Source organism: Budorcas taxicolor, chromosome 1 (genome assembly GCF_023091745.1).
Source record: "Budorcas taxicolor isolate Tak-1 chromosome 1, Takin1.1, whole genome shotgun sequence".
Lineage (NCBI taxonomy): Eukaryota > Metazoa > Chordata > Mammalia > Artiodactyla > Bovidae > Budorcas > Budorcas taxicolor.
The window spans coordinates 38,855,434-38,870,510 of NC_068910.1; the positions used below are offsets into that span (position 1 = coordinate 38,855,434).

At 41.4% G+C, this 15,077-nt stretch overlaps 1 protein-coding gene across 1 annotated transcript in view; it reads left to right on the forward strand.

The window, feature by feature from the left end:
• The window catches only part of ITPR1 (inositol 1,4,5-trisphosphate receptor type 1), a 322,601-nt gene that overhangs the window by 129,929 nt on the left and 177,595 nt on the right, over positions 1-15,077 (forward strand). The window contains exons 12-18 of the mRNA XM_052638520.1: positions 5,239-5,338; positions 6,509-6,669; positions 7,363-7,504; positions 9,279-9,437; positions 12,079-12,251; positions 13,495-13,614; positions 14,611-14,805. Coding sequence (XP_052494480.1) covers positions 5,239-5,338; positions 6,509-6,669; positions 7,363-7,504; positions 9,279-9,437; positions 12,079-12,251; positions 13,495-13,614; positions 14,611-14,805 — 1,050 coding nt within the window. The remainder of the gene's footprint in view (positions 1-5,238; positions 5,339-6,508; positions 6,670-7,362; positions 7,505-9,278; positions 9,438-12,078; positions 12,252-13,494; positions 13,615-14,610; positions 14,806-15,077) is intronic.

The following is a 15,077-nucleotide window of genomic DNA, read 5'->3' on the forward strand; positions in this document are numbered from 1 at the left end:
TTCCTGTGTGTCATTACCACTTAACTGCTCAGCCAGAGTTGGGCTGTGAAAGTGTTAACTGCAGCTTGGGTGCTGTCAGAAGTGGAGGAGAGGCTTCTCTTGTACTGGGTCCTCTTCCTGTCCCTCTCAGAGTGATACACTGAAACAGTGTCCACACAGAAGAGAACCTCACAGGGAGGCCATTGATTACTGTTCAGTACAATGATCACTGGTTCCTGCCCTCTGCTGGGTCATGAACGCCTTGAGAATCTGGGGTAAACTGAAGATGTCCTCCTATTAGATCCCAAATAAGTGCACAGCTTCACGTACTCCCAAGTTTGTCCCGATGTAGACTGCTTCTGAGGAAATGTAACAGATATACTGAGATCCAATTCATGTATCATACAACTCACCTGCTTAAAGTGCTCAATTCATTGATTTTTATTAGATTAGCAGAATTGGGCAGCCATCATCAGAATAGATTTTAAGAAAAATTTCATCACTGCAAGAAGAAGCCCTGTACCTGTTAGCCATCACTCTCATTTCCCCATCCTCCATTCCCCTGCCTTAGACTAAGCTGCATTTTGTCTCTATTGATCTACCTGTTCTGGACATTTCATATAATGGAATCACATGTGGCATTTTGTGACTGACCTCTTTCGCTTAGTGTTTTATTTTATTTTTTTAAGATTCATCCATTTTGTAGCATGTATTCATTTCATTTTATTCTTGAGTAATATTCTGTTATATGGTTATGGCACATTTTATTGATTGACTTATTAATTGTTGGCTGTTTGGGTTATTTGCCTTTTTCTGGCTGTTGTGTGAATACATTTTCTTTTCTCAAGAGTCTATAACCTAGGAGTGGAATTACTGGGTCATGTGGTAACTGCATGTCTAAACTTTTGAGGAACTTCCAGTTTTACCTTTAGGGTTTTGTATTTTCACCAGCCATGTCTGAAGGTTCCAGTTTGTCTATGTTTCTCTCCAATACTTGTTTATCTGTCTTTTTTCTTTTTTTTTGAATATTTGAGCCATCCTAGTCAGTGTGCAGTGGTATCTCATTGTGGTTTTGACTTGAGTCTCCCTAATGGCTAATGATGTTGAGATAGTCTTTTCATTTATTCTTGTGTTTATTGACCATTTGTATTGATATGTCATTTTTGGAGACATATCTGTTAAGATCCTTTGCCCATTATTTTTTGCACTTAAAAATGGATATGTCTCTTTTCATTATTGTGTTAGTGTTCTTTATTCCAAACACCTTACCAGATATGATTTGCAGGTATTTGCAGATTTCTTCACTTTCTTGATGGTGTCTTGTGAACCACAGAAGCTTTTAATTTTTAGTTGAAGTCTAGTTTGTACACTTTTTCCTTTGCTTGCTAATGATTTTGGTTTCTTAAACTGTTGCTTAATACAAGGTCACAAAGATTGATGCTGATGTTTTCTTCTGAGAGTTTTATAGCTTGTGCTGTTTTTCATTTAGGTCTTTGATTGATTTTGAGGTCACTAAAAAAATATGGTTTGGAGTAGGATAGATAACTTTAGTAAAGTGTCCTTTCTCACTGACTACCTAGATAAAGATAGGGACTATAGAATCCCATTGCATTTCTGTTAAGTACCTTTCTGTATGTTGTATTCTCTATTCCAGAAGTTCTTGAGTGGATTTTTTTAGGCACCTGAAAGACAGAGAGTGACTTTTATTTTATTTGCTATGTATTTTATTTTGTAAGGGATAGCAAAGAACAGAAACATGTGATATAAAATAGCTATCAAATATTTCATGACATTTCCTTGGTGAATCGGAATCAGGTGCCAGTTGGCCACATTCCCCGACGGGTTGGAAATCCCCATAATCCCATGGGAAGGGGAAATTTGAACTTGGTCAACAAGTCAGCTTGCCAAACAGCTTTGGTTGGCTCTAGACCCCTGCTTCTCTGTCCCCTTGATTCATTACTGTTTCTCTGTTGGAAAACATTCTTTGTGGGCAGTTGTCCATAGACAGACTGATTGTAAACTCTTAAGCAAGGGAAGCCTTGTGTTCCCCCTGGAAAAAGTATCTGGCATGGTCTACCAGTGTGTTCATTAGTAGTTTTGATCTTGCACTTGGTCTTAGCTTTCCAAATTTTTATCTGTTCTTGCCCTTGGCTACCAACCTCAGAGCCAAAAGTGAACAGGGCCTCCTATTCGCTGATTCAAGGCAGTCATAAAAAACTGTTTGTAGGAGTACACACACTCATTTCCCACCATCTTAAAGAAGTGCTAAATTTTATTTTATTTTTTGAAGATCAGAAAGTCTGTGGATAGATACATGAAAGTACCTGAAATATTACCAGTAAAGAACTTTCTAGGACGGTCAAAAAGAATCCTTCCAACCAAAATAAAAGGGATAGTGGCAAATCCTGGATGTAATACACAAGATAATAAAATTGCAGTATACACAAATGAAATGCATTAAATAAACATCAGAAGAGCATCCAGCTTTGTGGCTTTTTTTGAAATTGTCCTGGCTTTTGAACTAATGTTTAGGGATGAGACTTTAAATGGATAGAATGTCCTTGGTATTTTACATGAACTTCAGTGTACAACTCTAGAATGTAATCAGTCATCCAATTAAACCCAAGCTTTGCTTAAACTTTGAGAATAAGAAAATGCATCTGAATTCCTCAGAAGAAAAAATGCAAATCTCTGTCAAGTTTCTTCTGCATGTTGTTTAATTTATATTCATGCTATTCAAAGTCAGTATCACTTGTAATGTTCAAGATAGTTGAAGTGAAGAAAGGCAGAGGGTCTGCTAAAAAGGTGTGACTGCTTCGACATGCCCTTCCCCTTGCCTCTTTCCCAGGAACTTGGGATGCTGTTGTTTAGAATTCTTTTTAATACAAATCACTTTCATGCTCCCCTGTCCGCCCTGGTCCCTCCAGTATTTTAAGTTCCAACTTAAGTTTCCTATTAAAAGAAACTATATATTCCATGACTCGCTAAAGCCTCCTTAATGTCTTCCTTTAAAACTCCTGCAGTGCTTACCTTGACTGTTTCCCATTTTAATGCTTTTTATTGTACATCTCCTGTTACTCACATTTGCTTCTTGTGCATCCGTCTCATCTCACTAACGCTACTGTGGATTCCTTAAGTGCATGATTACTGCTTTAAAAGAGAAGCAAGTTTTAAAAACACTGTAAAATGGTTCATGCTCACTGTAAAAAGAAACAGCACACTACTCTATATAAAATAGGTAAGTAATGAGAACTTACTATATAACACAAGGAACTCTACTCAGTTCTCTGTCATGACCTTATGGAAAGGAAATCTAAACAAGAGGAGATACATGTTTTTGTGTGTGCGTGTGTGTGTGTGTATATGGCTGATTCACTTTGCTGTACGGCAGAAACTAACAAAACATTGTAAAGTAACTATACACCAATAAAAATTAATTTACAAAATACCGTATAAGAAATAACAAAAAATATTTTTAAATATTTTTAAAAATATTTCAAAATCTCATGGAGAACCAACTGGGAAGTAAAAAAAACTCACATAAAATTTAACCATTCAGAGATAACTACAAGAAATATTTTGTTTCTCCGTAGTTTCAGACAGGTCTCTGGGCACACAGATAACCTGTATATTATTTATCACAAATGAATCATAACCTATTTTTAGCATTTTTTCCCATTGAACAATATGTCCTGTTCATATTTCCAAGTAAATGAATATCAATTGTAACCATTTTAAAGAGTGTACTATTCTGTCTTATATACTATAATTAACTATTTCATTACTGAAACATTGGGTAGTTCATAGGTTTTTGGACTTCCCAGGTGGTGCTACTGGTAAAGAATCCACCTGCCAAAGCAGGAGACGCAAAGATTTTACTGTTATAAATAATGCTTCATTGAACATCTTTATGGTTCATTTAGTACCTGTGCTGTAATCTCTTAAAAGAAGAAATGTAAAAATGAGATTGCTAGGTGAAAAGATAGATGCATTTCACGTTATACAAAGTGCCAGACTCTCTTCCAGAGTTTAAGGTGTCGACACTCTTACCATGAGTGTGTAGAACTCATCTTTTTAAGCACTGGGGGAGATCCAAACTCCAAGACCTTTGGAATATAATACAATAAAATGATATATTATGTTAATTTGTATTAATTTAGAAAGTTAAATATGTACTTGGATGTTTATTGGTCACTTAAGTTTCTTTATTAAATTACTGGCTTGTGTACATGTTCCATTTTCATTTCCAGTATTCATGATTGTTTTTCTTACTGTTTTTCAAAATCTCTTTATATATCTGGATGAATACTCTTTTATTCTATATACGAATCTTTTATTTTCCCAGGTCATTTTTCTTTCAATTTTTTTCATGATGGGTTTGAAAAATTTAAATTTTGCTGTATGGGAGATGTAAAATTTAAACTATGTAATAAGATACATCCATCTTTTACTTTTGAGGTTAGAAATCTTGTTTTGTTACGTGCTTCAAAAGACTTTCTGCCACACAGGATTACTAAATTTGTATTTATATTTTCTTTCACATATTTTATGACACCATTTTTTGCTTTATTGATGCATATGAGTAGTTCCATTACTGCTTTATGTCTCACGATTGGCACTAGTAGATACTCGGTAAATATTTCCTGTTACTCTGTCTTGTGCGCAGTTTGTTCTGAGATAGTCATTCATGGGATGTAATTTTATACACAGCATACCTCATGTTGTAGACTTAGTTCCAGACCCCCGCAATAAAGTGAATACCACAGTAAAGTGAGTTGCACAAATTCTTGGGTTTTCCTGTGCAGTCATATATGACGTGTGCAACAGCATTATGTTTAAGAAGACAGTGTACATATCTTAATTGAAAAATACTTTATTGCCATAATGGAACCGACAGACTTGCATGATGAACAAACTGTGAATTTGGAAGGAAAACACACACACACACACACACACACACACGCGCGCGCGGTATCTATGAAGGGCAAGAAAACCAGGTGCAGTAGAGTGAAGCATGCCTGCATTTAGAAATAAGCACAGCACAGTCACGTGAGAGTCGTTGTGAATAATGTGCAATTGCAGACACATCCGAATGTATATTGGACCAGAACCTTTCGCTCTTAAGTTTATGTTGTCCATTGTATATAGCAGAAAGCCATTTTGGTATCCGTTCTTTATTCTTATAGGATGTATTCTAGGCCAGTGGCTATAGAGAACCTCAGTAGTCCTGTCCCTGAAGTCTGTTTTTCTTCCCTTTAGAAACTCCTATGTCCGGCTCCGACACTTGTGTACTAATACCTGGGTTCACAGCACAAACATCCCCATTGACAAGGAAGAAGAAAAACCCGTGATGCTGAAAGTAAGTCCACAAGCTTGGCTGCCTCTCTTGGTCTCATGGTTCCTGATGAAAGGGCTCCTTTGAGGGCAGATGGGGGCGTATGGATCCCTGAAATAGTTGTTGCTCTGGCAAGAGTGTGGTTGTGGACAAACCTGTGTTTGATGAAAGAATTCTTTCCAAGGGACCTGGCTAAAGCAGGGCCAGGGCTTTGAAATAACTAGAACCTTTTATTTTATTTCATGGCTTCTGCCCTAAAGGTTGAGCAATTGTCTGGATTTCTTGTCTGCCTGGAGGCTAATTTTGGCTGACGGAATGTTTGCTTGTGCCTTGAGGTGCATCACGTACCTAGTTGGTTTCCTCCAGTCTTTATTATTTATTTCTTCATGTATTTAAATAGGTACTTTTATTTCTTGAAAGTTCTTCCAACCTAATTTCTCTCCCCCTGAAGCCTACCCCTCCTTTCTGACCTTCTCGAGGCTCATGGAGCATATATTCACAGACACAGGGTTTTTCTATTTAAAAAATGAAATGACACTCTCACATAATACTTTTTGGTGACGGGGAAGATTATTGGAATTTTTTTTCTTTTATTACCGTGAACATTGTCATGTATACCGAAAACTTGAAAGAACAGTGCAGTATCTACCCTTAGAATACTCTCAAGATTGATAATCACCATTCTGTATAGTTGCTTTTTCCCTATGAATATATGTTTTTAAATTACAAACATCTCAGATGCTCTATGTAACAAATGAAGCTGTAAAATCATAGTATTACCCCATTTCCTGCCTTAATTTTCTTCACATTACCAACCTCCAGAGGTAACAACTGTTGATGATTTGAGGTTCATCTTTCCAGGTGTTTTTCTGTGTCCAGTTTATTTTAACAGTAAGAGAGCTCCAAGTTTTTTCAGTTGCCCAGAGTTCTATAAATCCAGCATCTGAGTAATATCTTCCCCTCTCAATGCAGTAGAAAGTGAAAGTGTTAGTCACTCAGTCACGTCCTACTCCTTGTAACTCCATGAGCAGTAGTCCGCCAGGGCCCTCTGTCCATGGGATTCTCCAGGGAAGAATACTGGAGTTGGGTTGCCATGCCCTTCTCTAGGAGATCTTCCTGACCCAGGAATTGAACACAAGTCCTCCTGCATTGCAGGCAGTGGGACTCTCCCACAAAGCCCATCTTTCATTTCAGATTGGCACCTCTCCTGTGAAGGAGGACAAGGAAGCCTTTGCCATAGTGCCAGTCTCTCCTGCTGAGGTTCGGGATCTGGACTTTGCCAATGACGCCAGCAAGGTGCTGGGCTCCATAGCGGGCAAGCTGGAGAAGGGCACCATCACCCAGAATGAAAGAAGGTGAGGGCTCCCTGCAAGAACCGCATATGCTCGTTTTCACCCACCGTGGATTTTAAAATCCCTGGCAGAGAGAGAAGTGCTCTGAAGAGCTCTGTGGAAGAGCGCCAGGCCTTAGCACTTAACGGGTGGCTTCAACTTGTGGTTTTCAATAGTTGCTCTCACTATTCTGAAGATCTCTAAACAGTAAAGATCTCCTTCCTTCTCTGTTTTCCTACCTCCGGCTTGGTCTTTGGAACTACCTTACTAAATATCAGTGGTGGAGGCTGTGTGTGTTGGCTGCTCAGTCATGTCCAACTCTTTGCAACCCCATGGACTGTAGGCCGCCAGGCTTCTCTGTCCATGGGATTCTCCAGGCAAGAGTACTGGAGTGGGTTGCCATTTGCTTCTGCAGGGGTTCTTTTCTACCCAGAGATTGAACCGGGGTCTCCTGCATTATCCGAGATAAATGTAATATCCGATTAAAATGTAATGTCTACTATTTTGTGAAAGTGATAATCTTTTTTTTGGACAGTGAAATATTGTCTCTGTTTCACTCTTACTGGTAATTGACCTTAGTTGACAATTTCAAGGAAACTGGGAAGAATGGGTTTGCTTCTGTGTGACTGGTTGCTTAAGCCTGAAAGCTTCCACGGTGGTTTTGATTCTGTTAAACATCAAACACTTCCCGTGTCTAATTGCTTCTTTCCTCCCAAGATCTGTAACCAAGCTGCTGGAAGACTTGGTTTACTTCGTCACTGGCGGAACCAATTCCGGTCAAGATGTTCTTGAAGTGGTCTTCTCCAAGCCCAACAGAGAACGGCAGAAGCTCATGAGAGAACAGAATATTCTCAAGCAGGTCAGTGAGAGGTGACATACTGGGTTGGCTCTAGCAAGAATCCATATTATCACTGGTCTTATGGAGGAATGTAGATGATTTCTACTGGGGGGGCTTGATCTGTTGACTTAAAAAAAAAAAAAAGACAATTTTTTAGAGCAGTTTTAAGTTCACAGCAAAAGTGAGTAGAAAGTATAAAGAATTCCCATACCTCCTACACACATACAGCGTCCCCCATTAGTAGCATCCCCACCAGAGGGGTACATTTGTTAGAACTGATAAAACTACATTGACATACCACAATTGTCAGAAGTGTATAGTTTCCATTAAGGTTCACTCTTGATGTTGTACATGCTGTGAGTTTGAACCAATGTATTATGATATGATCCATCATTATCATATCATCTAGTTTCATCACCCTAAAAATCCTCTCTGCTTTGTCTATTTGTCCCGCCCTTTCCCCCAACCCCTGGCAACTAACCATTGATCTTTTCATTATCTCCACAGTTTTGCCTTTTCCAGAACGTCATAGTTTAACAGTTAGAATCATACCCTGTGTACCTTTTTCAGATTGACTTTTTTTCACTTACTAAATTTCCTTCATCTTTTCACAGTTTGATCATTCACTTGATTGTTAACACACATATGGAATATCAGCTGTGTGAAAATTTACCTTTTGGGAACTCCAACAAGAATTGCAGTTGACAGCTTTATTTTCCTCACAGATAATATGAAGGGCAGTGCATCCTTAAGCTTATTTAATATATCTGGGAGATTTGGAGTGTGTGATGAACTCAGAAGGCCTTTAGAGGCTCTTATAAGGACCACTATAAATCACCAAAAAATCTTTCCGTAAAGAATGAGTAGAAAACGAGGTTAGCTCACAGAAAATACATATATGGTGTAATTTGGTACAAATTTAAATAAACTATAGAGTATAAGGGAATCAGAGGGAGGAAGGTAACAAGTCCGAGGTAGATGAAGCACGCAGAGATGTATACCACATAGTTCTCTAAAACTGCTGGAGATGGGGCCGCAAGCTTGGCTTGGAAATTGCTGGCCGCTAGAGCCGAAAGAAAAACGTGTTAGTTATAAGTCCTAGAGTTAGCCATAGGAACTTGGGTTTGAGATTTCTTTCTCCTTTTAAACTATGGTTGGACCAAATTCATTAATACTGCATCCTGTTTCAACAAGAGTTTCAAGTCTTGAATTCTGCCCTGCTGTTTGATGTGATGACTCCCAAGTTAGGCCTCTGGTGCTCATGCTGTTTTATGCAATAGTGATTCCTATAGGGTCTGAAACAGTGATTTCAGTGGAGGAGCCTTTATTCAGCACTTGTGGTGAGCACTATGCTCATGAACTGACTGTATAGTTTCATCTACTTTCATCATTATCTACTTTCATCATTATAACACCCTTGTGAGCTAGGTATTATTCTCTCCATATTACTGCTGGGAAAACTGAAGGTTACCTTGACTGTGATGAATACGTGTAGAAAAGTAATAAAGAAGTATAATTTTTGACCTAGAATCGACTGATTCCAGAGTCTGTGCTCCCAGGCGGTGCTGGGAACACCACATTTTCAAGTATTTGAGGCCCAGTTATGTTCAGGAAGACTGAGTTCACCGAGGAGCCTGTCCCAGCTGATGGAATGAACACAGATTTCAGGTTCCAGATCACTTAGATAGAGACTTTCCTGTGTAGTCCACCCACCCTTGAGGTTCTATTCTTTCCACAGGGAGGCTTAGCCGTTGAAACAGTAGGTGATGGCAGTTTTCATTCTTTTCACAAACAGATCTTCAAGCTGTTACAGGCCCCGTTCACAGACTGTGGTGATGGCCCAATGCTGCGTCTGGAGGAGCTGGGAGACCAGCGGCATGCGCCCTTCCGACACATCTGCCGCCTTTGCTACCGGGTCCTGAGACACTCCCAGCAGGACTACAGGAAGAACCAGGTGGGCTCTGAGGACCCTGGGGAGTGCCAGACAGCTTCCTCCCTCGAGTTCACTTTCCTCCATGAGTTTTAAGTGTCCCATGTATATATTTATTTAGTGGCTAGAGACTAGTTCATTGTTCAATTTGCCCTTCAAAAGGAAACAGATATTTTTGCAAGCCTGGGAAGATGCATGAGTGAGTTGAGAAGGATACATCAAAATTCTCCTACAGCGTCCTTGGAATGAGATTTTTTTTTTTTTTTTGGATGTTGATATTACAAGTACAGTATTTTTTAAAAACTTTTTATTTTATATTGGATTATAGCTGATTAACAAAGTCGGGATAGTTTCGGGTGGGCAGCAAAGGGACTCAGCCATACACGACATATATACATTCTCCCCCAAACTCCCTTCCCATCCAGGCTGCCACATAACATTGAGCAGAATTCCCTGTGTTATGCAGTAGGTCCTTGCTGGCTGTCCATTTTAGACATAGCAGTGTGTACATGCACAGTCTTTCTTATGGCACACTTCTGGAAGGTGTAAGGGTGCAGCGGTTCCATGTGCTTTTATTGGAAATGGAGTGAAATCTTTTCTCCGTGCCCCATCCATTCCCTCCGTCTCTGCTGGTAACCCCCTCTTTGTTCTGGTTCTGGCTCGTGTTTTAGACATTCTAAGTCATCATCTGTTGTCATGACAAGTAAACACACAAACACAAGCAATATAGTCTCTCTACCAGTTAAATATTTAAACCTCTGTGAGGGTTCCAAACAACTGGAGATGCTGAGGAATCACTGTGTCAGTGGCTGTTAACTGGGAGAAGTTTCACCACCCACCCCCACCCTGCCCTGGGCCAGGAGGACGTGTGGAAATGTCTGGAGATGCTATTGAGTGTCACAACTTGGGAATACTGCTGGCATGAAGTGGATGGAGGCCACGGATGCTATTTAGCATCTGGGCAAGCCCAGCCCAGTCCCCCCACCCCCAACAAAGAATTATCCGGTCCAAGAATTCAGTAGGTACTGCTGAGTTCAAGAAACCCTGCGTTCCATAAACTACTATAAGTGCACAGTGATGCTTCTTATAATATGGACTCCAGTCCCTGCAGTGTGTTACAAAAGATTTTGTTTTTAAGCTTTGACCACCGCTATATCTGGTCTTTAAATGTAAACTGTTCTCTGTAGTGAAAGTTTTTTGTGTGTCATCACACAGCGTTGGTCCTAAGCAGTGCTCTGAAGTATTAGATACAAGTTTATTAGCAAGTATTGGGCTGGCCAAAAAGTTTGAGTTCTCCACAAGATGTTATGAAAAACCTGAACAAACTTTCGGCCAACCCAGTATTTCTAAATCATTCACTTTGCCTTTGCTACTGTTTTAGATACAAAGCATCACACACTGGTGATGCTGTGTTCATTCGTTAGCATAGATTGCCGTCGGGCACTATGGTCGGTTTAAACCCCTCTTGTGTGTGAGTACCATACTTACACCATACTTGTGCTAAAGAGGTTTTATTCTCTTCCCATGAGGATGCGTCAGTCTGTAATGTGTGCCGAGACCTTTTGCTTGTACATCAGAGGACTAGACCAGTCCTTCTTGTTGCTGTTGCTATGGGTGTCTTGGCTCGGTTGTTTATGGACCCTGTGCCTTTTGGCAGTAGTACTGACATATCCCTGGGGGCTGATGAATTCTCAGACATGCATCCTTACTGAGGGCTGAAAAGTGGCCCAAGTCCACTCTATTAGTCCTTAGTCACTTTTAAGATTTTGAAATTAATGAATTAAAATGAAACCAAGTTTCAAGGGCCTCTTGAGCTTTGAGCAAGCAGTCTGTCTTGGACAGGGAAAATATCTTTGAATAACAAAAATATTTATAAGAGGCTTCCTGGCCTTCTGAAATATTTCAATGGGACATCATATCTGATCTCAAAAGAGAAGTCAGAGATGTTTCCATGTGTTCTGTGAATGTAATTGACTGGTTTACATATTCCTGGGCTTCCCTGGTGGTTCATCTGGTAAAAGATCTTCCTGCAATGCGGGAGACCTGGGTTCAATCCCTGAATTGGGAGATTTCCCTGGAGAAGGGAACAGCTACCCACTCTAGTATCCTGGCCTAGAAAATTCCATGGACTGTATAGTCCAAGGAGTCACAAAGAGTTCGACTCAACTGAGTGACTTTCATTTCACTTCTTCACATGTTTACAATTACCCACTGACTTTAATTTTCATCCCAGATAAGGAAAACACAATGGAGTAATAACATTGTTCAAAATATCCAGGTAGACTTCACCATGTTTATTCAGCAACACAGGGCAGTGAGGCACAGTTTAATCCTCTTGAATGAGTAATAAAATCAGAGCTGGAAAACAACTCTTGACCTTTAGAAAAATAAGTCACCACATTAAAATTTATACTGTGGACTTAAGAAAATGCCCATCTATAAATACAGGATATGTTACTTAGTGATAACCTGTGTGGCAGGTTTAGTAAACTAAAGGATGTGAGAGAGTTTGCGGCTGTCACCCTGGGTTGGGATGTTGGGGAAGGACACTCCCCTGTGATTTTCCTTAAAGGGAGTAGCTCTCCTCGGGGGCTGCTGCCCCTTCCCTTACTCTGCGCCTCACCACACTGTCCTCCTTGCTTACCTCTCTCTCCTTGCTTCGAAGGAGTACATAGCCAAGCAGTTCGGCTTCATGCAGAAGCAGATTGGCTATGACGTGCTGGCTGAAGACACGATCACCGCCCTTCTGCACAATAATCGCAAACTCCTGGAAAAACACATCACCGCGGCAGAGATTGACACCTTCGTCAGCCTGGTGCGGAAGAACAGGGAGCCCAGGTGAGGCAGAGGTGGGGTTGATCGGCAGGAGGTGCCTCTGTGTTTACGATGCAGTCTCTGAGCTGGTCGTGGTGGGTTGTTCTGTTCTGTTTTAACTAGATGTCCTTTGTTTGGGCCTGCTAGGCCCCAGGTCTTGATTGAGCAGGTCTTGAGAGGCACTTTGAGTCGTGAAAAGAGCGTGGTATGGAAAGGAGACCAGGGTAGAATCCTGGCTCCACAGTTTACCAGCTGGTGACCTGGAGCTTTAATCTCATCTATCAGATAAGCTGTTATAAAAATTAAATGAAGATAAATACATGTGAAGTGCCTGGCACTTATATGTAAGTGACAGCTGTCGACCCCTCATTCACTTTGTAGCACCCTGCTATGACCAGTCAGAACTTCCCCAAATATCAGGAAGTCTTTTGCACACATAGTTATTACCTGAGTGTTTGTATTTACAGTAGTGAATTCTGTCAATTCTATTGCATTTTTACAGATCCCACCCTCCCTGTATACTTTCTTCTCTTTTCTTGTTTTAATTAAGATCCACCCCATGTCAGGGGATGTGGGAACTAGTTTACAATGTGGATATTAGAAAGTGACGCTAGAGAGCTGAAGGTGTTACTATGAAACTGACTCCTCCCACCTATTAAAAACAACTAACATCTTATGGACCCTCTCGTGTGCCAGGGACTGAACTGAGTAAGCACTTTACATGAATGAGTTGATTTAATCCTCAGAAGAGCCCTCGGGGGTTAAAGGTTATCCATTTTTATCAATGAGAAAAGTGAAACATGGTTAGGTTAAATAATTTCCCCCAAATAACAGTACATGTCAAAAAGTAGCAGAGAAGAACCAGAACCAGGATTCTGATTTAGGCCTCAAACATCAGACCTCTCCCCTCTCTGGGTACCCAGCATCATCTTGGGTTGCTTGGATCTTACTTGGTTGCTTCTTCTTTTCATTTTTACTGCATCACCTCTTCCTCACAGCAGTCACTCCCATCCTTCTTCTTGTGCTTTTCTTTCTTTCTTTTTTCCCCTCCTTCCTTGCCTCCCTCTGCTCTCTCCCTCCCTCCTTTCTCTTCCCGCCCTCCCATGTCTGGGTAACTGGTGATACCATGCACGCTGAAACCCAAAGCCTCTCTGACTTGTAGTAAAGGTAGCTTGGGTCTACCCTCTGGAGGGAGAGCCACGTCCTCAAGACCTAACCCTTGCTCTGGCTACAAAAAGCATTTGGTTTGGTTTCTGTTTCTCCACAGATTCTTAGATTACCTCTCTGACCTCTGCGTGTCCATGAACAAATCCATTCCAGTGACCCAGGAACTGATATGTAAAGCCGTGCTGAATCCAACCAATGCCGACATCCTCATTGAGACCAAGTGAGTGGGGGTCGGGGAGTGACTATAAAGGTGAGAACAGGATTTAGATGGAGAGCGTGTGCCTCGGTGGTTGTCTGTGCCGTGGGGAGTTACACCCAGCCCCTTCGCTTCTGAAGTCAGGCTGGCTGACCTTTGATTATCTTCATGCCAGCGTCTTGATTAGAGGAGTTACTGGATTTGCTTCTGCTGTGGTGGCCTCCTCTGTATGGTGATGTCACTTACTTTGCTTACTGAGTCAAAAGCGATGTGGGCTACTGGGGAGCATCTTACACACCCTTGATTTCATTTTAAGACGTGGAAGTTCTCCAGTTAGGATCCCCAGGTTTAAATTTTAAAGGAGGTAATTCATTGTCATTAAGACATTGTAGGGAAGCACTTGTGAAATTACCACTACTCACAAAGTGTTCATTGGTCTACAGAAGTTTGGAAAGTAGTAGTTGATTCATTTGTAAAAGGGAAGCATATACTGCCAGTAACATATCAATGTTAAAAAAGAAATGTTTTTTAAAAACACTGATGCCCTAAACTTGCGATTTTTGTGGGGGAGGGGTCTCATGCATAACATAATTTTGAGCTTGGGCTGAAAGCTGACTTTCTCAACCTTGGCCTTTGACATTTGGGGCCAAGCAGTTCTGTGCTGTGGGTGCTGTCCTGTGCCTCACAGGAAGTGCAGCAGTCTTCCTGTGTGTATTTACCGGTTGCCAACAGTACCTCTCCCATTTAGTTGGGACAACCAAAGACGTCTCTGGACGTTGCCAAGCATCCCCTGGGGAGACACAGCGGCCCTAGTGGGGCACACCTGAGCTAAAGTATATGAAGAAGTCGATGTTTGTCTCTCCCTGAGGTTCTGCCCAAGGGAGAAACGAAGTGGCTTTTTGTGCGTGTGCGTGTGCGTGCTGAAAGCACAGCTGGAGTTCAAAGCACAAATACAGTTGATCAGCGACAAGCGAGGATTTCAGACATAATGAGTTTTCCCGCCTCCTCCTACGTTTTCAGGTTGGTGCTCTCCCGTTTTGAATTTGAAGGCGTTTCTACTGGAGAGAATGCCCTGGAGGCAGGCGAGGATGAGGAAGAAGTATGGCTCTTCTGGAGGGACAGCAACAAGGAGGTTCGCAGTAAGAGCGTCCGGGAGCTGGCGCAGGATGCCAAGGAGGGCCAGAAGGAAGACCGCGACGTCCTTGGCTACTACAGGTGTGTAGGCCTGTGCACGGGCGCCCTGTGATGTCCTCTCATGAGACAGTCCATCAGAAAGACAAATGTGTGTTTCAGGAGTTTGTAGAGTGTGAGCTGTCAGCAATACTTACATAGTAGGGCAGTGATACCTGGGCATGGCTTGGTCACAGGGAAGCTGCGCGGTTGCATCAGCTCCTTCTCACAGTTGTTGGTCTCTACACAGTGTAGCACGTGGCTGTGGTTTGTGGTAGATACGAGTCAGGCTGTGGGGTCACCTCTCTACATACTGA